This window comes from Mus caroli, chromosome 10 (genome assembly GCF_900094665.2).
Source record: "Mus caroli chromosome 10, CAROLI_EIJ_v1.1, whole genome shotgun sequence".
NCBI lineage: Eukaryota > Metazoa > Chordata > Mammalia > Rodentia > Muridae > Mus > Mus caroli.
The window spans coordinates 84,390,832-84,415,630 of record NC_034579.1 but is presented as its reverse complement, the minus strand read 5'-3'; the positions used below and the strand labels follow the sequence as shown (position 1 = coordinate 84,415,630).

The following is a 24,799-nucleotide window of genomic DNA, read 5'->3' as shown; positions in this document are numbered from 1 at the left end:
GCTATCTTTGGGTCCTTTCAGCAAAATCTTGCTAGTGTATGCAATGTAAACCTATTATCTTTAGGTCTTTTCATTGTGTCCTGTATTTCCTGGATGTTTTGGGTTAGGAGCTTTTTGTAGTTGGCATTTTCTTTGACTGTTGTGTCAATGTTTTCTATGTTATCTTCTGCACCTGAGATTCTCTCTTCTATTTCTTGTATTCTGTTGGTGATGTTTGCATCTATGACTCCTGATCTCTTTCCTAGGTTTTCTATCTCCAGGGTTGTCTGCCCTTGTGATTTCTTTATTGTTTCTATTTCCATTTTTAGATTCTGGAAGGTTTTATTTAATTACTTCACCTGTTTGGTTGTGTTTTCCTGTAATTCTTTTAGGGATTTTTGTGTTTCCTCTTTAAGCTACTAGCTGTTTACCTGTGTTCTCTTATATTTCTTTAAGGGTGTTATTTATGTCTTACTTAAAGTCCTCTTTCATCATCAATAGATGTGATTTTAAATCAGAGTCTTACTTTTCTGGTGTGTTGGGGTATCCAGGGCTTGCTGTGGTGGGAGAACTGGTTTCTGATGATGGCAAGTAGCCTTGGTTTCTGTTGCTTACATTCTTGCCCTTGCCTCTTGCCATCTGGTTATCTCTGGTGTTAGATGGTCTTGCTGTCTCTGACTGTGACTTGTCCCTCCTGCAAGCCTGTATGTCAGTACTCCTGGGAGACCAGTTGTCTCCAAGAGAAATTTGGGTATGGAGAGCTGTAGTACAGAGTTAGCACCAGGGTGTAGATGGAAACCAAAAGGATCCTGACACAGATGTTCCTTGGTTCCCATGTTCTGATGGCTCTGGGTGGGTCCCTCTTGCACCAGGAATTTGAGCAGAAGTGGTGGTGCTCACAGGTGTGTAGGCAGTCTTGGGAGTCCGGCTCTGTCCAGGCAGTCTTTGGGTATGGAGTGCTGTGGCACAGAATCAGCTCCAGACACAGAGAGAAACCCCCAAAAGAATGTCTTTGTATCTCCACTTCAAGCATGAGCTAGAAAAGTTCCTCTGCCTGGTGTGGAAACAGTGGTCTGGAGGAGACAGCTTCATTGTTGGGCATACACTTGAGCCTTACAGTCTTTGCTTGTTTTGTCAGTTCAGAATATTTAATGACTTCAGTCAGTGGAGTGACTGAGAATCTTCAGCTCTAGTTATGGAATCACTACCAGAGAGTTAGTTATCAAAGCCATCTTAAAAGCTGTAACTTATTTAATTCAGTGAGAATGCTAACATAAGGAATAGATAGTTAGCAAATCCCTAGGTGCTGTCTAAAAGCAAAAGATTGCAAGGCCCCTACCTTCAGGAATAAGTAATTTTCCTTAGTATACATTAAAAAATATTAAAAAAGTAAAATCTAGAATTTCAATACGTTTTAGAGAAAGAAAGATTCGATTGAGCTGGGAAAATTTGAGAGTTCCTTTTATATCCTGTCTTGGGGTTAATATATGGGGGGGGGATAGGTAGGGAGAGAGATGGAGAAACAGAGAGACAGAGAGACACAGAGAGACACAGAGAGACAGAGAGACAGAGAGAGAGAGACAGAGAGAGAGAGAGAGAGAGAGAGAGAGAGAGAGAGAGAGAGACAGAGAGAGAGAGAGAGAGAGAGAGAGAGAGAGAGAGAGAATGAGAACACAAAGAGAGAACACTCAGCCAGCCAGCCCTTTCTTCTTACCATGCCCAGTCCTCTCAGACAGCAGCATCTGCCTCAAGTGGCTTCTTCAGTGTCCTAAAATATCCATTAATTCTTTGAGATTGAGTTCAAGAATCATCCATCCTTGCATCCAGAAGTCCTTCCCTGATCCCATGCATTTAGTTTTCTCTCTCACAGTATTTTTTCACATAATGTTTTAGCTCTGGATACAGCCAGCCATCTCTGTCTACATGTAGGGTAAAGCTCCTTGAGGAATAGACCAAGCTTTATCTGTTTTTCTATTCTTATCTCAGAACCTCACACAGGGCCAACAAGAATCATGATATAATTGAATGGCTGGATGGATGACAGCTGACTGATGGATGTTGTGGTCTCCATACTTGTAGCTAGCTGCACTGGCTCTCCTCCCTGGATTTGAGCCCGGGATGCTAAGGTCCTAGTTCTTTGGTGCTTGTTACTTTGTGACTACATCATGTTACATTGAGAAAAAGTGTTCTGTCCAAGTGGATGCCAGTAAATGTTGACAGATGATGGTGTAATTGACTCCCAGAGGCAAGAGGCAAGGGGATCAATCTTTTCTACATTTCCTGTAATCATCTTTATACACTTGTGGGGGAAAATTTCACATTCCAAAGTTTCTGTAATACATTTACTTCTGAGTATTTAGAAAAATCAGAAAATACATGCCCTTGCCACCAAGCAGTGGCTTCTAAATAAAGAAAGATACAAGGGTTAGAACTGAACATGCATTTAAAGGAAGGCTTTTAACCTGTCAGAACTCCCACGATTCATAAATTGTAACCCTAAAAATTATTTAAAGTGCATCTGTTTGGCATTTATTCCATCATGGATTCTGAGACTAACAAGTAAGGCTAAAATGTGTTCCCTCTGAAAGACTCTGGCAGCCTCTGGAGCTTCAGACTCTCTAAGAGCAGCTGTTATCTGCTAGTATTACAAAAGAAAAAGTGGAAGTTCTGATTATTGAAACTGGGGTCAGTAGAAAACAAAGATAACAAAAGTGGGAGATAATAAAAATGACCACTGGACTTTTCCCAATGGCAGATGAACTGGGACATGATCCTGGAGAGCAGAGACATGCCACTTGTGCCCAGAGGGCACAGAGTCACGATAGTCAGGTCAACAGAGCACAGAGACATGCCATTAGGGTCCAGAGAGCACAAAGACATGCCATTAGGGTCCAGAGAGCACAGAGACATGCCATTAGGGTCCAGAGAACACAGAGACATGCCATTAGGGTCCAGAGAACACAGAGACATGCCATTAGGGTCCAGAGAACACAGAGACATGCCATTAGGGTCCAGAGAGCACAGAGTCATGATAATCAGGTCCAGAGAGCACAAGAGACATGGCATTCTGGTCCACAGGGTATAGAAATGTGAGGCTTGATTCCACATAGCACAGAAGCCTGCTACTGTGCAGGCAGAGGCTGTGGAGGAAAGCAGGTAAGAGTATAGACTCTGGACCAGGCAGAATGGCTTTCATCTGAACTTTGCCACTTGGTTACTTAGGCAGATTACTTAACGTTTCTGGACTTCAAGTTCTTTACCTATGACAGGGAAACTTAACTGTTAATTGAGAATTAATCTGATGGCATTTAGGAGTGCCTGGCATATGTAAAAAGTCTAATTACATGTTTGTTATCCATACAAGGATTCACTCTGCAGTAACTTTCTGGCTTGGATAGGATTGTCTTAGGACACGTGGATTCTCAAGTTGACTTCTATTCTGAGTTTGCAGGAGTTCAACCACCAGGACAGAATCCAAAGGCAAATGATGGATGGGAGGACTTGCAGTCTTGAAATCAAAAGGTCCTGCTGACCACCATTCTCACCAACAAAAACAAGCACAAATAAATAACATGCAAGGAGAGGGTGTTTAGCTTGGGGTGGAAAGATGTTAACTGTGCCACAGCTGACTTGCGGGTGCTTGTCTGAGACTGCTGTGTTTGACTTGTTCTCCCTGGAAGGCTGATGCGACGAATGAATTTCATGACAGGATTAATGGGACTAGCTACATGTCAGGGGATGTTTATTACAAATGAGAGAAAAAAATAGCACACCCATCTGGGTAAGCCATCTAAACAAATGCTTTGGTCATTTTTTTTTTTGCCTCGAGAATTGTGAGCTGTTTCAAAAATCCCACAGCAACAATGCTCTCAAGGTACAACACAGGAATCAACTGCTTCCTCCTCTAGAAACCCTCTTCTAGTCCCCGGGATTAGGGGCTTCACCCTAACCTTCCATGCAGCATCCATAGACCATGATTTTACTCCATCCCGACTCACACCATGCCTTGCCCCTGGCTGCACTGTTCAGTTCGTCCTTTTTGCGTTTTCTCCCTGGCACTGTATCTAGGATCTGTGCACATGCCCAATGCGTGTGCAGTCCCACAGAACACTCATTTCCCTTGAATTCTATAGATTAAAAATAAGAACATGGTCAAACTGTATTCAACTGTCAAACAGACGTATATGGTTAGGCATCCATGGCTTGACAATAGCTTGTGCAAACCAGTAAAGTATAACCTTTGAGTACATTCACATCCTTGTGTGTTTCTATGGCATCAAAATGCCATTACTGATGCTCAGGAGTCACAGTGTCAAGGTTTAACTCAGCTTCTTAGTCTACTTCTATTTCCTTCCATGCCACATACATTAAACATTTGCTCTGAAAGCTATTCACACTCCTCCCTTGGTCCAAGTTGCATTACCTCTGCAATACAAAGACATACAGTTCTTTCAGCATTATGCTGGTTCATTTAGTCACACAGGGAGGCTCTAGTTAGAGCTTTAAACCTTGTCTTTCCTAGCTGTGATGGGTGATGCAATCATCCCACATATATTCCAACACAGTCAAGTTAGCAGATGATGACAAGGGAATTTGCAATCTTCTTCCTTTCCTTTACAGGTAGTGAGGAATCAAAGTATGTAAAATCTACCAGTAGAGAATGGTAAGCTCTTGGTGAGACCCTAGCACTGTGATGTGCCAGTCTGGTACTGTGATGTCTGCAAAGGCATCTCCTTTGGGTTACTTTTGTCCTAAAGGAAGAATACCATTATTAATCTACTGATATTTGTAATTGAGGATGTGTTGAACACTAGCAGGAGGTTCTAACATTAACTAGGTCTAAGTGCCAGCCGGGACCTTCATTTGCACTGTTACGTTTGTAACTCAACCAAAATTTGGTGTAGTAGTTTCTGCCACACTCTTCATTTAACAAATGGAAATTGGGGATTAGACAATGTAAGTAACGTGCCCAAGGTGACATAAATGGGAGGTGGCTAGACTGGCATTAAATTGGGTTTGAGGAAATCATGTTTTTGAGCCCCTGAAAAACTGCAAGTTCTGTAAGACACTATGAGTGGATTATTTAGCTTACTCACCTCAGTGTTCCCCCCCAACACCCTGTCCCCTTCGCATTCCTATTTTGGTTTGAAGTACAGTGTTTAGACAATAAAGAGAGGTTGTTAAGGACCTCAGTTAAATGGCTTTGGGTGAGGTTCAGATTATCTGCAACAACACCATTCACATACCCACTTCATTCCCTGACAAGAGTTTCATATGTCACTACCCCACATTCTATGTGTTTATTGCCTTTTATGGGCATAATATAATCTGCATGAGGACAGTGACCTTGTAAGCCTTGTTTCCTACTTATTAGTGTTTTACTGCTGTGAACAGACACCATGACCAAGGCAACTCTTTTTGTTTGTTTGTTTGTTTGTTTGTTTTTTTGTTTTTTGGTTTTTCGAGACAGGGTTTCTCTGTATAGCCCTGGCTGTCCTGGAACTCACTCTGTAGATCAGGCTGGCCTCAAACTCAGAAATCCACCTGCCTCTGCCTCCCAAGTGCTGGGATTAAAGGTGTGCGCCACCACGACCAGCTCAAGGCAACTCTTATGAGGACAACATTTAATTGGGGCTGGCTTATAGGTTCAGAGGTTTAGTCCATTATCATTAAGGTAGGAACGTGACAACATCCAGGCAGGCATGGTTCCGGAGGAGCTGAGAGCTCTATCTCTTCATCTGAAGGCTGCTAGCAGAATACTGACTTCCAGGCAGTTAGGATGAAGGTCTTAAAGCTCACACCCACAGTAACACACCTACTCTAACAAGGCCACACCTACTGTACCAGGACCACACCTTCTAATAGTGCCACACTCCCTGGGCAGAACATATAAAAACCATCACACCTACCAAATGCTCAAAAGCTAGATAGAACAGCACCTAGCATGTGGCAGGCAACTCTTAAGTGTCTATTTTATGAATAAATAATCCAGGCACTTTTATTTATTTTTTACGCCCAGAGTAGTAATTTTAAGAATCATTAATACACCGAGGAATCTCACAAATATCTTGGTTCACCTTCAACCTTCTTTTAAAAACTACATTTAATAGATCGAAGTAGAGAACATATACTAACCCAGGCTCCATTTTCAGTGCCTCACTTACACTACGGAGGTGCTTAATTGGCACAACATGCCTACAGGGTAAGGAAATCATTACCTCCATTTAAAGGTGAAAACAGGCAGAGAAAAGTTTAGAAACTTGCCCATGGTTGCACAATTGGGCACAGTACAGCCAAGAATCAAATTCGGAATCTGGCCGCGTTCCCAACCATTACAGCATGCTGCTCTCTGGCTTAATCCTATAAAAATGCCATCTCCATGGAGTTTAACGCTGTCAAGATGGGTCCCACTCTCTTCTGGAGAATTCCCTCCCAGCTTGCTCAGTTCCCCCTCTTCTCCACCCAGATCAAAGAAGACACGAATAAGATTATTTTACTTATTTCTCTCTCTTCTGTGATGCTTTCTTTCCTGGGAATGATGTCTGTTGTCAGTGATGTCATGTCTGGGGCTGCCTCTAAAGATAAGCAGGACCCTGGAGGCTGCTGGACAGTTGACCTGACCTACGTGAGCCTTCATTCTCCTGTCTGTCTCTTTCCTGCCTTTTCAGGTCTTTTGGATCCCCGCCACAGTCTCTCCTGCCCAGCCTCAAGAACAGAGTTGAGAGATGTGTGCAGGCTTCAGAGGCTGCCTTTTAAGCCTGAATCCTAAGATGAAGCCCAATTTTAGAAACACTCTTGTTCTTGCTTTCATCTTTGGGTCCTCTGCTGTCTTGTCCTCTTCTGTTTCTCTCACTCACACTCATCCCCCAGCCCTGGGCCTGTTAAATAGCACAGTATTCACCTAAGAGGTCACAAGTAGGAGGGAATAGAACTGAGTTCTGGTTTCCCTTTCTGGAAAAGGACACAGGTAAGAAAGAGGCCACGCAGGGTATTTAAAGTCTCTTCCAGCTCTAAACTGTGACTGTTCTTTGAACGTATATACAAGAAGGACAACATGCTCAGACAACTACATCTGCTTCATCCTTGCCAGTGCCTATAGCCTAAGTCCAAGGCACCCAGTGCTCTTTCGATAACAGAAGTGAACCACTCAAAGTTGGAGGTGGGCAGCCCCGGGTGGATAGCACTGGATGGGGCTCCTTTCCCTATCCTGCTCCAAATGAACAACAACAACAACAACAACAACAGCAACAACAACAAAAACCAAACAGGTGAATATTTGACTGTACAACTCTCTTTCCAGCTAACAGTTCTTTGACTATTAGCTGACAACAACTGCTGTGGCTATTTTTGTACTCTGTAAGTAGTGAGACTTGTCATTTCAAAGAGAAAGAAAGAATTTTAAGGAACCTGGGCCATTGCTCCTCCAAACACATTTCTAAATAACCAACTAGTTTTTGATCCTCACCTGTAAACAGAAGGTGTGAAGGATGAGAGAGGAAGTCTCTAGGAAATTAAGGCCACTACTGTTAAGGGTGATTTGTCCACAAAGGAGCTGCCCTGCTGCTTTGTAAAGCACCGGAAAGAAAAGGCACCGTGGCAGGAAATATCTTTAAAAGCAGCTTCCTTTCCCATCAGGATGGATCTCTAATCTGCTCTATTACGTGGCTTCCTTCACTGTAGTAATCACAAAGTGCGCATTATTATGGTCCAGAATTGGATGCTCCATGCTTTATAATGAAGGCAGCATAGTAAAGACACTGGTCTTGAGTGGCAGAGAAAAACTAGGCAGTAGGATACAGTGGCACCATAGAGAGGTCAAATGGCCCATCTTGCTCAGAGAAAAGCTGTCCTGCCATGTGTCTTAAGTAATGTGTCCTGGGGAATGAACTGAAGAAGTGGCGGCAGGTGAGGGGCAGAGAAAAAATGGTGTTCTGGGCACAGAATGGCCTGAATCTCAAGGATTCTGTCGTCGTTTCCAGCACACGGAGTCTATGCTTCTTGCTCTCCTTTGCAGTTTCCTGAGTGGCACGAACTTTACTCCAGGGGAATCCAATCTGGTCTAACGTGAGTGATCCGATTCCAGGCCTGACATTCCAGAGCATCCCGGGTGACCTTCCAGGCTCCCAGCTCTCCTGCTTTTGGGGGCTGTTAGAGAACAGCAAGATGGGACACATGGCCAAAGTGACCCAGGTTCCTAACCTCGAGGAGAAAAGGCTGTGATGGCAGACCTTCTACAAATGAGCAATAAGTGTCAAGTGTTAAACCACCTGACACTTTTGATCTCCATGCTGGCAACAGTTCATTTCCCAGCTTATGTGGCGTGCCAGGCTAAGGAGTAATGAGAAGGAGCCCAGTGGCTTGCTGTTACTTCAAAATTTATAGACATCAAATTACTTAAGTTTTTGACCTTGAAGGCAATTATTCTTTCTTCCTTCCCTAGTCTCCAGTGGCACCAACTCCTTTTCCTGAGCAAAGACTGAGTTTTACAGCCTTACAGCAAGTTGGCTGCTTTTTCTTTATCTATTCCCAGTGTTCCCTGCCTATCATTTGAGTTTCTTTATAATAGACACTATAAAATAACATGTATTCTGCATGGGTATATATGTAATATACTATATAATATAATAAAGTATATTATTGTATTTGTAAAGTAGTAAAACCATGCCAGTTATATACTACAATATATGTAACATGTTACATATATTATTTATTGTATAAATAAAGGAATGCCACTGAAAACATACACATATATGTATAAAATATTCATATATATACATATGTATATATATATTCATATATATATGATTTTTCTTAATAAAATACATGTTTTTGTGAAGTCAAGAGCTATGGGTTATTTTTATGTTGTTCTGTATCCTAAACCTGTGCTAAAGAAAAGATCTGGTGTGCAGAGACCCTCTTAGATTTTGCATAATGAATAACGATAAATTAAACAAGATGCAGGCCACTTGTGTTTGAACATGGGTTCTCTTTGGACAAGTTAATTTGATGTCTTATGTGGGTTTCCTGGGGGCAGGGGGGGTGGGGAAACAGATCTATAAATTCAGAGGCAGAGGTTTGTTGGCCACTCATGTGTAGGAGATAGCAGAAACCCTGGGGTGGGGGGTAGGGAGACAGGTGAAGGCGCTAAGGGATAATATGGGCAGGAAGAGGAGAAGAATGTAAAACCCCAAATTCTGCAGAGTGTGTGAAAGAGAGGAGGCATAAGAAACTAGCACACGTCAAGGCTGGAAGCTTTGGAGTTCTTTGTGTCCCTGTGTGTACGAGGTAGAGCTGTGTGAGGGAACTGTGCAAGAGGGGTAGCCCAGGCCAGATCTTAAGGAAGCACTAAATGAACATCTATTTATTGACTGATAAGAGTGGGGCCCTGAAGCGTTCCCACAAGGATGGCCAAAAAAGTGACATCTTTCCCAACAGATATATATAGCTAGTGTTCTTGTCAATTACTACAAAATGACTTTATCACTCAGAGTTTTGGGGATAATGTATGGAGGCTGCTGGCCATCCTGGGGTCTTATATTTGTCTGACACAGTAGGCAGTATTTCTGATCTGAATTTCTTTCTCAACTAAAAGATTCTTCTTCTTTGTTTAAAAAATATTTATTTATTTTATATATGTGAATACACTGTATCTGTCTTCAGATACACCAGAAGAAGATACAACATCAGAACCCTTACAGATGGCTGTGAGCCACCATGTGGTTGCTGGGAATTGAACTCAGGACCTCTGGGAGAAGCAGTCAGTACTTTTAGCTGCTGAGCCATCTCTGCAGCCCTAAAAGATTCTTAGAAGCATAGAAAAACCATCTAGCTGGAGACTTATTGCTAACGTAAGTTAGGTGTATGTAAACTCTGTTTCACAAGTCAAATCCTGCCCATTGCCTGTTCTTGTCAATAAAGTTTTATTAAAATGCACACACACATTACACACACTCATTCTTTCTGAGTTTCCTGTTGCTGCTTTTACTCTGTAACAGAGTTGAATGGTTGCAAGGGAAGATATATGGCTGGTAGACTGTAGTCTGACTTTTTCAAGAAAAAGCTTGCCAACCCCTGGTATGAGAGAGCATACTTGCTTGTTCTGGAACAATAAAGCATTTTTAAGACTGCATGGAGCCACACAGACCCTGTCACCCCAAAAGCCAGAAACTACAGAAAGCAGAATACTCTATGAACTCAGACTTGAGCCCTGTGCATCTTCTTTAGGTTGGGACCCCCACACTAAAGTGGTGTATATGCTTATAAGAGAGATTCTGTTTCACAGTGTCTTTTTAATTGATGTTCAGGTCAATCAGGGTGTCACAAAATTTAGGACAGCAACAGGAGGGGAGGGGGAAGGGAAGTAGAAGTAGAAAGATGAGGGCACACAGAGAATGGGTGATGGGAAGGGAGGATGAAAAGTAGCCCTGACAAAAGGTACCATGGGACTGTCTGTGTCCATGGCCTGTGCTTTGTCATCGTTCTTCTGAAAAAATTGTAGAAGAAATAGGGACAAGTTTCTGTCATTTTTCTAAGTGACAGGGGAATAAGGCTGAGCCTGACTTTCCAGACTTTTAAAGGAATTACATTGGTTGAATGCGTTTCCCTAAAGCTGATATGTGTCTGTGTGAGCTATCGAGATTACAGCTAAGAAACATTTGAGACTTAAAGTCCTTGGGGGGGAAAAAGAGTCTTCAAGAGTAGGGGCGTGGTGAGGCTTAAGTGGGATAATGCCACTTGTGTAGTTCTCCATTGCACTCCGCACACAATGGGTGATTTCATCACAGGCAGATTCCTCTTTTCCTCCTGGGTACCCAGAGTAGCAGAGTGCTTTAATTTGGTTTCTCACCACGGTTCCCACCAGACTGTGTTGTCCTGTCCTTAAAGTGGTTTGAGCCCAGACTCTTGAGTATCTCCATGGCTGTCCACATGTGAGTGTCTCACTGTTGTTGATTTTCTCATCAACTGTCACTTCGGTTTATTCCCTTCAATCAGGCATAAAAAAATTAAAGGATGTCTAGTTTCACTATCTTTCCAAAAATGTATTTTTGTTTCTAACATCTTTAAGTCCTAACAGAGTTTGACCATGGTTCCACAGGACAGCCAGGAAAAGGTAATGTTTACACAAGGATGTTCAGACTCGGGAGAGAGGGGGCGGGAGGTGTCTTAGAAATCCGCCTCTCCTAGACATACTTTATAATGATGTAATTTTTGGTCCAGTTCTCCTGCCTATATAACTGGGATTAAAATGGAAAAACTTAGCATCAACAAGAAAAGTCATCTCTAATTTCCCCAGACCATCACCGTGTTCACATTAGGTGATTTAGAAGCCATATTTATGAAGAATGTGAGACATATAGCTCATGTCAGTGTGGATGGTGATGTGACATAGCATGGTACTGCAATCCAGAAATTCAACCGTAGATCTGCGTATGCTGACTTTGCAGTCTGAAGCTCACTGATCTGATACATATCAATCAATGTCCACCAATACAACTTTTGGAAAAAAAAATGTTTGCTTTCTATCAGTGTCTCACGACTGATATGAACATTTTCTAGTGGCTGGCTCCTGATGAAGAGGATGTGGCAAAAGCATGGGATGCCACTTTTGTGATTATTTAAGGTGACTGTGAGTTCCATCTTGCCAGCACTCCCTGAGTAAGATGCTCTATAGAGAGGCCTATACAAAGGAACTAAGGAAGGTCTGGTCCACACATAGATACCCTACCCCCACTCCACCCCTGCAAGAGCCAAACCCTGCCTATAAGCACACGTGTGATCTAGGAAGTACACCCTTCCCAGCTGAGTCTAGAGATGACTGTATTCCTGGGAGAGACCTTAGGATGGAAGATCTCATGGGACACTGGGATCCCTGATCAACAAAAGTTGTAACTTGGTACTTTGTGGGAAATTTGTTATGTAGCTATATAGAATTTTATGTTTCTCTTGAAATAGGAATAGATTTGTTTGTTTGTTTGTTTTTAAACTGAGCCTTATAGTGAGGTTAGAAAAGGGAATGATTTAATTCAATCAAACGTGTTTGATACCTGTGGTTGTTTAAATGAAAATCCCCCTCCCCCATAGACAAATGTGGAGTGACATTATTGGAGGTGTGACCTTGTTGGAGGAAGTGTGTCACTGGGGTGGGATTTGATGTTTCAGAAGCTCAAGCCAGGTTCTCTCTCTCTCTCTCTCTCTCTCTCTCTCTCTCTCTTTCTCTCCCCCCCCCTCTCCCTCCCTCCTTCCCTCCCTCTCTCCTGCCTGACAATTCAGATGTAGAACTCTCAGCTCCTTCTCCAGCTTCCTGTCTGCCCACACACTGCCGTGCTTCTTGCCATGATGATAATAGACTGAACCTCTGAAATTGTTAGCCAGTCTCAATTAAATGCTTTCCTTATAAGAGTTGCTGTGGGCATGGTGTCTCCTCACAGTAATAGAAAACTAACCAAGACAGAGTTGGTACTGAGAGTGGGGTATTGCTGTGTTAAGATGGACCACGTATTTGCTTGGAAGACTATGAAACACTTTGGAATTTTGGACTGAAAAAGCAATGGGACACTTTAAGTGGGGCTTTAATGGGTCATCCTCGTAGGACTATGGGAGACAGTTATGCTGAGGGAGATTTGAACTGTTTAGGGCCTGGCTCAAGAGGTTTCAGAGGAGAAGAATATTAGTGTGTAGCCTAGAGATTGTTCTCGTGAGACTGGATTGAGTTTGCAGAGATTTCAAAACAGCCCAGTGTTGACTGATTGTGTCACATGGTTATTGGTAGCCAGCAGATCTATAATGTAAAGAAGCAAGCTGCACAAGAGAAAACTACAAAATGTACAGTTTGAAGGAAAAGGGGTACTGCGAGGTTTAAACAGATTAAAGACAAGCCTGATGCTAAGTGAAATAAAGGGAGTGGTGATTTTAGAGTTAAGACTTCACCCAGCTAAGTTTCCAACTTGTGAAAAGGAATTAAAGAAGAGCGTAGGACCAGGCATGGTGCTGTATGTGCAGCATGTGGGGGCAGAGGCAGGTGGGTCTCCGAGTCTGAGGCCAGGCTGGTCTATCGAGGGAGTTCCAGGCCAGCCAGACTTTTAGTAAATCATAGAAAACAGAAATGTAATTGAACAAGGAGCCACATTCCAGCCCTAGAAAGCAGTAGAACTTAGCAGCTTTGGCCATGCAGTTCTTGGTTTAGCGTCAAGGATACAAGAAAAGGGTTATAGAATTTCCCTCCACGACTAAGGAAAGCTGCTGGGTCCTGATGCGTCAGGGACGTCCATGCACGGAGGCCATAGGAAAGCCACTGTGTGAAGGCGAAGCCTGGTTGCCTTGCAGATCCCAAGTTGGTAAACACGCCAAAGTTGTGGAATACCTAAGGAATGCTGAGAATAGGAAGTGCAGATAGCCCAAAAGAAAGAAGTGGGTTGCAGACAGCAAAGATGAGAGGGGTTGGAGATATAAAGGATACTTTGACATCAGACATGGAGATGCAGAGTTTGGAGTTTGTCCATCTGTTTTTTTGGGTTTTGTTTTAGTCAGTATTTCCTCACTATGGTCCCTTCCCTCCCCTTTGGAATGGTAATGTATATTCTATATCATTGTATGTTGACAATATGTGATCTGCTTTTTAAATTTGATGTCACAGGTGTTACTGGGAAGAGATTGTCATTAAGAGATTCAAGAGTCTCTAAGAGACTTTGAACTTTTATTTTTTTTTATTTTTATTTTTTATATTTTTTATTAGGTATTTTCCTCATTTACATTTCCAATGCTATCCCAAAAGTCCCCCATACCCTCCCCCCTCCCCTACCCACCCATCCCCACGTTTTGGCCCAGGCATTCCCCTGTACTGGGGCTTATAAAGTTTGCAAGTCCAATGGGCCTCTTTCCAGTGATGGCCGACTAGGCCATCTTTTGATACATATGCAGCTAGAGTCAAGAGCTCTGGGGTACAGGTTAGTTCATAATGTTGTTCCACCTATAGTGTGTACATCGTGGTGCGGAGCCTAGTGCGCACCACGATGTACAACGTCCACAGGCAGTCTCTAGATGGTCCATCCTTTCGACACAGCTCCAAACTTTGTCCCTGTAACTCCTTACATGGGTGTTTTGTTCCCANTTCTAAGAAGGGGCAAAGTGTCCACACTTTGGTCTTCNTTCTTCTTGAGTTTCATGCGTTTAGCAAATTGTATCTTATNTCTTGGGTATCCTAAGTTTCTGGGCTAATATCCACTTATCAGTGAGTACATATTGTGTGAGTTCCTTTGTTATTGGGTTACCTCACTCAGGATGATGCCCTCCAGGTCCATCCATTTGCCTAGGAATTTCATAAATTCATTCTTTTTAATAGCTGAGTAGACTTTGAACTTTTAAACAGGGCTGATCGAGGCTCTTTTAGGCTATGGGGACTTTTGAAGTTGGACTAAATGCATTTTGCATCATGATTTGGCCACAAGTCCATGGGGGCCAGGGAGTAGAATGTGGTGGTTTGCATGAAAATGACCACTACAGATTCACAGGAAGCAGCATTTTGGAGGTGTGGCCCTGTTGAGGTAGTGTGGCCTTGTTGGAGGGAGGGTGTCACTGGGGGGTGGGCTTAGAGGTTTCAGAAGTTCAAGCCAGACCCAGTGTAACTCTCTCTTCTTGGTGTCCACCTATCTAGATGTAGAACTCTCAGCTACTTCTCCAGCACCATGTCTGCCTTTGTGCCATCATGCTTTCCCCCATGGCGACTAAATCTCTGAACCTGCAAGGCAGCCCCACTTAAACGTTTTCCTTAGTAAGAGTTGCTGGGATCATGGTATTTCTTTACAGCAATAAAACCCGGACTAAGAAAGTACCGTTCAGTAAAATAAATAATTGGAATGTAGAAATGTCACTATAACAAATGGTGAATAAACTGGATTCGGATGGGAAGGGTAAATCAAACTTGGGTTTTCATTATTTGGTAAAGGTGAAGTAATATCATCTTTACCAGGCAACAGTCAGTGAGTGTAGGGAACTGTATTATGGTCAAGAGTTCCATGGTGACACACACTAGCTATTAGAGAGTTTTGAACTTGAGTTATAGGACAAGAATAGGCAAAGGAGGGGCAGAGCAGAGTGCTAGGAAGTGGAATCACAGAGCAGAATGTCAACAGGCTGTCATCAGATCAGAGCTACTGAAGGCAGTTGAGGATGGAAAGGGGCTCAGTGACTATGTTCTGGTGGCTGCTGGTGACCAGAAACACGGCCTGGGTGATAAAGCACAGGGCTGAGTCAGACCCCAGAGAACTGTGGGATGGATGGTATTGGCAGACTGCTGCTGAGTAACTCCAAAAGCCACAGCAAAGTGGGAAGCCTTTGCAGATGAAACAGGGAAACAGGGGAAACCAGGACATGACAGGCATGGATTTGATTGGCTACATTTTCAATTAAGGTTGAGAGATATTAAGAAGATATAATATGGGTCTTGATGCAAAGCACTCTAAACCTTCATAAAATGAAAGTCCTTTGAATAGCTGAACTTCAGGTGTTCTATTATCAAAGGACAAGGACACTTATACCCCTTTAAAAGGAAAACATATTAAAGGCTTATTCAAAGATTTATTTGTGGGGTTCTTCTCTGGTAATAATAAAGGGTAATATGTTACAAGTAAGTGAGCAGATAATTTCTCTGTGTCCCTGTGTCTAAGAGACAGAAAAAGTACATGTCTAGTATTTAAGACTGAACAGAACTTATGAAAATATTGACATGGTTTCCTTCCCATAAAGGGAAGAGGATGAAGTTTGATCTTCAAAAGCTTAGAGAAACTTTAGACATGAATAAAGCCCAATTTGGAACTGGTGGGAGAAGGGGGTGCTGTGTGAGAATTGATAGTTATTGACAGTTTACTGCTGGAGGCCATACAACACAAAAGACAGAGGCAAATTAATGGGAGAAGGAGCTGACTCAGCCAGATAACTATTATACATGTAGTATACTCTACTCCATGAATATACCAACTGTGTTTAAAAACATGTGGGTCTTTGCACTGGTGTATATTTCAATATTAAAACAGACAAATGAGAGGAATGGTCTTGCCAAAAGAGTTATTTGTCTTCGAAATTTGACTCAACAGAACATAAATAAAGCATGCTTTGAAACAAGCCAGCAGATCAGGGCTGTGCTTTGAAGACTGTCTTGTCTCTGTTCGGGAGTAACCTCACCAAATCCCAAATACAGTGTGCTGTGAAGGCATCTCAGATAGTGATTATGAAATGCTTCCCATGACAGATGAGGAGTACAAACATTCTGAAGGCCAGAAATTGTGTGGAAAAAAAAAACCCAAGAGACATTCTGTTAAGTATTCTAGCAATGCAAGGCCTCAGTGAATACAGCTGAATGCTCCATCACTAATTCCACGCCATTAGCCCTCTGAAGATTGGGCTCATTACCTCAAAAGGCAAAGCATCAATTTGAACATTGCAACGGTCTGTTGTGCTGTGGAGGATGAATCTGGCCATTCTTATGCATTCTCTTCTCATTTGTGTGAGTGCAGTAGGAACGTCCTCACCAGATTCTTGAGTGCATTCGCTTAATTCTGCCTTGTTTCTATAACATTGCTTGCTACAATGGGGATAATGCCCTGTCTTCAAAATAAAGACTTTATGTATTCTCGAAATAATTCTAGGTTAAGGTTCCTTTGCATTCCTCATGAAATTGTACATGGATAACTACAGAATTATCTTAAAATCGAAGTATTTTGAGTTTTAAACATATCTGAGTGATGTATAAGGCAACTTTTATTTACTCATTCATTCATTCTTTTAATGGTCATATTATGGGATGAAGTACAAGGAAATTTCAAGGCACTGAGTGATCTCTGCTACTGGGATGCTTATGAGCAGACTAACATCAGTATCTTCAGATGAGAGCTAGCATAAAGATGCAAAATTCTCAAATAAATCAGAGATTACTACATGTTCTCATTCCACAAATATTTCTTGCATAGCTGCTTGGTGCCAGCAACTGTCAAGGGGTTGGCTTTATAGAAAGGAGCAAATGAGTCAAGGTTCTTGAACTTCTGGGACTGGCTACCTCGTGGCAAGATGAAAAATAATGAGGACATAAACAATATAACTTCAGGTAGCCATAGGTGCTATGGGGAAAATAAAGCAGGCACTATCAAAGAGAGTGGTGGATACTGAAGGGAGGCTGTTCAGTCAGGAATGCCTCTGTGGAGTGGGGATCTGAGTCCAAGCCTTGCTAATGTATGGGGATCTGAAGGATCAACAAAGCACCCAAGGCAGAGATGAGCTTGTCACAAAGAGAAAGCCAGTGACTTGAGTGTAGATGAGAATGATACATATGGCCATGCAGTAGGAAAGGGACAGATCTTACTGTCTTCTGTAGGCCAAGGTAAGGGCTTTCTGCTAATTCCAAAGGCTTAGAGAATCACACTAGTGAGCTTCAGCCTACAGCGATAGGATTTGATTCACAGTTTGGAAGACTTGGTGGAGAAAGACAGCATGAAAATCCATTTGCTGAGGTGGAGAGCAAGCAGGAGGGAGAAATGGAGGTAGATGAATGGTTCAGGGTGGAGAGGATCAATGAATTATTGGTTCAGGTGGCCTAACCATGATAATAGAAAAGAATATTCATTGGCGGGCTTACTAAGTACTTGTGTTAGATTTCTAACTGCTATAATTTAGTAAGAAGTGCTTCCAGGTTAGACCAAGTTTCTTAGGAGAAGTGAGATGATACTGTCTGGATTGAACATTAAATAATGGCACATAGGCCATTCATTGATATGCATGAATTCACTCCTACTCGTTTTAAAGGGTGGGGATGGCATTGGGAGTTGTACACAGCTTTGTACAAGCCCTTGCTGAGGGCAAGTGGACATTTATTAAGGAAATAATACTTTAAGTAGCAAAGTGAATAACATGCCTGTGGGAATTATTTCGAGAATTAAGTCTAAAGGCATTTTTCATTCTTTCCTTTTTAATATAGAAACTTGTATGATTAAGCTCTTCAGTGTGTCTGACTCTCCTTGAATCTGTTAATGTGTTAACTTCCCATCAGCAGAAACTTAGTTCACTGTCAGTGGGCAAATTTCATCAGATTGCTTGCTAAGAAACTGTGATTAATATTTCTCTTTTCCTGTCTGAGGGGAAACTATATCCTCCCTAGACAGGAAGAGAGATAAACAGGGGAGAAGACCCAGCAATCGCTTCGTGATTGTAGGTGCCCCATTACAGTTCATCTGCTCCAGTCTTTCCTCCCTTCATCTTTTCTCAGCCGCGGACTCCATTTCAACTCTCTCTCCTTCAGTTCCTCTGGTAAATTGCCTCCAGAAGTAAGCAGAATAGAGTATTCCAGAGATAGGCATTCCCCAATGCCCACAAAACATTCAAATTCCTTAGCCTTATACAAACAGAAGAAACCTACTCTTCAAGCTTTATCTATGGCTATAGGCCACACTTTTCACTTATTTTAAGCACATTGCATTTTCTTCTATTCTGATGAATTTAGAAACCATGGCAAATGCACATAAAACCAACTTAAATATTTTCACCATATTGTTCACTGGCATCAAGAACACTCCCATTGTTGTGCTGATCCCACCGGATTCTAAATGACTAATTATTTCCCAAATGCTCCCAGAAAGTGATTACCTGGGTAACACCTGCAATTACCCAGTTCCTTCTTGCCTCCTGAAGTGCCTTTCCCTTCCCTTCCCAATTAAAATCCTACCTACCTACCTTGTAAGCCTGGTACTTACATCCTACCTCTTCCTTTAAAACCTGGTCTGAAAACATAAGGTCAGCTCTGTTGCTAGGATACACAGTTTCCACTAAAAAATGATACCTGTCTGACAAATCACATCTAGACTGGAAAACCAACTTATCAACTTCAAATATGTGATGGCATGGGGCTCTGTGGACTTCTCCAAATTATGTCTTTTGTTATTAGGCAAGTCCTTTGTAGGGACTCTAGAGGCTAAGTCTTGGAATTGCTTCGTATGGAACATGATGTTCTTTCACCCCAACATTCTTATTGGTGTATATTCATTGCACACAGTGTTCATTCTTGTACAGACAAATTCTTTGAGAATATCCTGCACTTTGACCACACTTTCCTGTTGTTTCTGCTGATCGTCTCTTCCACTCCAATAATTCCCTTCCGTTTTCATGTTGCACAGATGTATGAGTGGGTGTAAGTTTCTTCTTAGTTTACAAAGAATTCTAGGACCCTCAAATGAAAGAAAATACGCAATACTTTTCTTTCTACATTTCATTTGGCTTATTATGATCTCAGTTACCTTTATATTCATTCCATATCATGATAAATTTTCATCTCTTGTTATGGTGAACAAAACTCTATTATGCATATATACTATCTATATACAACACCAAAAACAAATTGATTCACATGCCAATGGACACCTAGGCTGACTCCATAGCTGCAGCATGTAGGAATCTGTACAGTATACTGACTTAGAGTTCTTCAGACATCTCTAGTATATACATATTTTTTCTTTCCCTGAATCCTCTCCAGCGTTGGTTGTTGCTTGTTTCCCTAATGCTAGCCATCCACAGTGGGATGAGATGGATTCATGATCTACTTTTAAACTGCGCCTTCTTTATGGCTGTATGTTAGTCAGGGTACATTTTAAATTGATGCTCCCTCTTAATTGAGGTTCCCTCTTCAAAGGCTCTAACCTGTGTCAAGCTGACATCAAACTATCCAGCACAATGAAGAAGGACGCTCAACACTTTTTGCATACTTGTTGGCTATCTACTCTTCATCTTTTTTCTCTCTCTTTTTTTTTTTTTTTTTTTTTTTTGGTTTTTCCAGACAGGGTTTCTCTGTATAGCCCTGGCTGTCCTGGAACTCACTCTGTAGACCAGGCTGGCCTCGAACTCAGAAATCTGCCCATCTCTGCCTCCCGAGTGCTGGGATTAAAGGAGCACGCCACCACGCCTGGCATCTTTTGAGAACTACCTCTCTATTCTATTAACCCATCTATTGATTGGGTTATTTGGTTTGTGGGGGGAGTTTAGGGTTTTGTTTGTTTGTTTGTTTAGTTTTAAAATATACATTCTTGATATTAATCCTGTCAGATGTATAGCCAGCAAAAGGAAACCATTCACGAAGCTTTTCTAAATGCAATCAACATGATTCCTTAAGTTGTCATTAGACCTGAGTTAGGACTCACACAGAAGAGATATTCTGAATCTGTCCCACTGCTCTGTAGTGGTGGCCATATGGCATTCTTGCAGGTCAGTTTAAAACCAAGTGAAGCTTGTGGCAGTCTTTTGTGTCTGATTAAAGTGGGATCTGAGACTGTTCTTATGGGCTGCAGCAGCTTGTACTGTATACCCATGCCTATACCGTTATATGCTTTGACCATACATCAATTAGAAGCTACTTATGAGTGAGTCCAATGAAGCATCCCATACCTTTGGAAGGAGCTGGATCGCTTGTAGAATTCTCTGTCTGTGGCCAGAGTTAAGGATTCCAATTTCCAACAAATCCTGATCTTCCATAACATTGCTTCCCTGAAATAAAACCAGAAAGGTCATGTGATAGATCCAGCCATTTATGCTACAATAAGAATTTACTTTCCATAGAGTTAGACAAGTTCTCTGAGTTCTATAAACAAAAACAGAGTTATTGAACTTTGTGTGTGTGAAGAGTAAGTCATCTGTGGGACTCTCGGGGTGGGGGGGGTATGGGAGCCGACCTTCCCTCCCGTACATCTCTCATGACTTTCTATTATGGTTAACTTCTCTGCATCGAAGAGTCATTCCTATGACTTAGAATTCCATTCCTGTAAAAGTATAAGGGCTTCCAGGAAGAGTCATCATTCAAGATTTCCAGTGACTTCTAGAAGGATGTGAATGAATCCATTTATTTTTAAAAAACTAATCTGAAAATAGATTTTGTGAGGAGGGCTGATGGGAAAATTGACAGGTACGTGGCAGGTTAAAAGTAAAAATAATTCATTTTAGAATATCAAATGTCAAATTCTTAAAAACACCGAGATGGAACAATGAAGAAGATGCAAGTGTCTGCAAATGATGATAGTTGCTCCCTCCATTTGCATACTGCAAACAGGTATCATGCGATGCTTGCATACTGCAAATAGGTGCCATGTGATACTTGCTTGGAAATCCTGAGGGGATTAAGGGCACACTTTTAGAGAAGGTGATGTATAACCAGATATCTGAACTATGCTTAAGACCCCAAACAAGAAGGACAAAAGAGAAACCACGTGCAATAACCTGTAGAAAAAACACATGTATATGGGACTAAAATGGAGAGGAAAAAAAAAAGGCAAGGTTGGAAAAGTAAGTCTAGGCTAGGCTAAATGAACACTGTATGGCACAATGAATTCATCTTCACTCTGGCCACCATGGAAAGCTCTGGGCAGCCTTAAAAGGGAGTTACATGATAGAAGTCTAAATTTAGAAAGATCATTTTGATTTTTACCACCGGGCCTCAGTTTCCCTCCCTACAAGATGAAAAGGCTGAATGAAACTCCCATTCTGCAAGGAGCAGTCTACTCCCAAATGCCTCTCAAGTGAGTATTTTAAGCCCCTGATCAGTGTTTGAAACAGAAAAGTAGAGACTGCTCATTTGGTGCCTCTTAAAGGGCTCCGGGCTTTCAGGGTTCACAGGATAGAGTTTCACTTTAGATTGAAGACTTGAATATTCTAAATGAACTAAGGCAACCACATTTTCTCACTCATTGGTAGAAGCCAGAAGTAGAAAAGAGGTTGTAAGGCTATGAAAAGTAGCTGGGAGATTGGATGAAGGGATAGCTGGGAGAAATTCATTAAAATGTTGCATCACACAGTAGACTAGCTATATTCTATAACAGTTTTATAGATTCTAAAATTATTATAAGAATATAATATTTTATAAATTGTGGGGATGATATTTAAGAAGATGAAATGTTAATTAATCAAATTTGGTCATTATCCACTATATACATGTATCACATACATGCTCCATACACAAGCACAGGGATTATACTCCATTAAAACAAAAATATAAGATTGAAGACTTGAGGGTTGGGTGGAAATTCAAGAGTTTGCATTGCTGTTTGTCTGAATGGCCAACTTTCATCCTATAAATACATAGCATGAGAAATGACAGAAAAACATGGAGAAAACCAGGTACTTAGAGAGGCTCAGAGTGACAGAAAATAAACTAGAAAGGGCAGTCCTGGGGTCCAGCAGACCATTAAGAGGGTGTTATGGTTGTTTTAGGGATGGGATGGGCCTGGCTTAGGTAATCTGTATGGAAGGCAGAAAACTATGGAAAACCATCAAGCAGTTTTAGTTGAAGGTCAGACCTGCAGAACGAAGAGATGGGAAACTCAGAGTGGGGGCAGGAGATGGGCTAGATGTTTTCCCAGATAGTTCTTTCCCCCAGATAGGAACTGAGGAAGGGTAGAAGAGATGATGTAAACAGTCTAATATCAGACTATGTTACAAATGGATAATTGACTGTTGTTAGCAGATTAAAGCCATCTGAACAGTATCACGGTTAGGGATTTAAGATGGGCATTCATGGAACAAAAGTGGTCCACCTACTCATAGTGATGTGTCAATGCTTAAGCCAGCCATCTCTGCGGAGGTAGAGTGATCCCGGTGTATAGCAGCATGATAATGGAAAGGCTAATGAAAAGCAAGTAAAGCCAGTCTTGGCCCTGTGCCACAGGAAATACTGCTCTTAAGAAACCACCACGTGCACTCGATAGAGCCTGGCTGAGCATAGAAACGACTTCATTTTGAGAAGTCATTATCGCTTCTAGAAACAGACTCAAGGAACTTGAGTGGAATATATGAAGCTCGGTCTGACTTTTCATCTTTGAGGACATTAGAACAACAATCACAACACTGGCCACTAACATGCTAGACCACTGTCATGATTTCCATGGACTGAACTACCAGTCCATACATTCAGCTCACACAAAATGTGGGGTCTAGTTTCTTTGTATATCAGCAAGCATATCATTAAGATTTTATGGTTTGTAGGGCCTATGGTCTACAGTTAATCCTAAAAATTTGGCAGCAATATTTGAATAATTTGATGGTTTCAACAATTAAGTCCCAAAAGTCCACTGTCTTTCCTTGACAGCATTCATATACTGTCCTTTCTATTTTCAATAAGGGAGGAGACTTTTGGAACAGTTGTACAGAAGTCTGAGATTTTAAGAGTGTTAAATACACAGTAACCTTCTATGCTTTGGGTCAGATTTTCTAGCATATAGGATACTCACAAAATACTTTTAAAAGTACATGGAAAGTTGAGAATTGTAATACTAACAATAAGAATGTACCTTATGAATTGGAAAATACAAAGAAAAGGACTCAATGTCCCTAATGAGGCATACTATTAGAATTTTTCATTTTGCCAATTATTCTTCTTTGTTCGCTAGACAAATGTACACACTAATAGAAACATCATACTGTGAGTGGCAAATATGTACAATTATTTTGTGTCATGAAAAATACTAATAAAAAGAAAATGTTTTCTTTTCCTTGTTTCTATAATTCAAAGAATAACCTCTCTCCCCCAATATCCTGATATATCTTCAATTTTTCTTTTGCTTAAAATGTAAGGTGGCTTGAACCTATTTGGAGTACGGTTAGGCAAACCTAGTTAAGTTTTATATAATATTTTTTTAGATTTCTTGGCTCTTACCTGCAAAATGAAGCAGACTAATCAATATGTATTAAAATATGATTTCAGCCATGTTTAACTTTTGATAGGTATCATTATATATAAATATAGAGTGTGTATTTTGAAATGTCATTTTAGTGTTTTAGAATCTAGAACCTACCTAAAGTTGGCTTTAAGAAATGACTACCAAGGGCTGGTGAGATGGCTCAGTGGGTAAGAGCACCCGACTGCTCTTCCAGAGGTCCAGAGTTCAAATCCCAGCAACCACATGGTGGCTCACAACCATCCGTAACGAGATCTGGTGCCCTCTTCTGGAGTGTCTGAGGGTCAGCTACAGTGTACTTAAATATAATAAATAAATAAATAAATAAATCTTAAAAAAAAAAAGAAATGACTACCAAGAAGTTCAAAAAATGTTTGCTTGTTTGTTTGCTTGTTTTTGACAGAGCAATCTTAGCTATCAGGATACCTTCTTTGTAGTGCTATGAATTCTTACAGCTTTTTAGAGTAAAGTAAGATTTTACAACTCTCATGATTTGCTTTTACATTTGGGTAACAGTTACACTGTCCAGACCACAGGCATTCCCATTGTGCCCAAGGAGCTCACAGTGTACGCTCACTCTATTGCTTGTATTTGTTAACACAGAGAATTTCAGCTTAACTTAACTCTTTTCCCCTAACAAAAGCTGAATATAAACCTAGCTCTGCATTCCTTCATCCAGGTTGCATATCACCGCTCGATCACTGGTTTGGTGAGCAGAGCTCCTTGCTAGTCCTCTGCTTAAACCTCCTAGTCCAGTACATTCCCTCTCTTCACCATCCCATGACACCATTCTTTTCCGCCCCCATAATGAGCAGGAGCACCATAGACTTCTCTACCAAATGTTAAGACTGACCCCTCCTTGCCAAATCCAGTTGGTTCTTTTCGACCCTGACCCCAAGAACTTTCTGGCTAACTTGGCTGGTGACTGCAGTATTGGATAATACCCGATTTCCAGCATGTCTGTCACTGAAGCAAGTTCTGTTAGTCAGGTTTTCTCTAACTTACTGACAGTGAAACCATAGTCAAATCACATAGATGGGGCAAACGAGACCAGGAGTAAAACATATTCATCATTCTCGGGATGTAGTTAGCTATATACCATTTGGTCATAGTCCGTGGATATTAAG

At 41.5% G+C, this 24,799-nt stretch overlaps 1 protein-coding gene across 1 annotated transcript in view; it reads right to left on the bottom strand.

The window, feature by feature from the left end:
• The window catches only part of Anks1b (ankyrin repeat and sterile alpha motif domain containing 1B), a 1,052,697-nt gene that overhangs the window by 310,787 nt on the left and 717,111 nt on the right, over positions 1-24,799 (bottom strand). Inside the window, exon 17 of the mRNA XM_029482977.1 lies at positions 20,395-20,493. Within this exon, the coding sequence (XP_029338837.1) occupies positions 20,395-20,493 (99 nt within the window). The remainder of the gene's footprint in view (positions 1-20,394; positions 20,494-24,799) is intronic.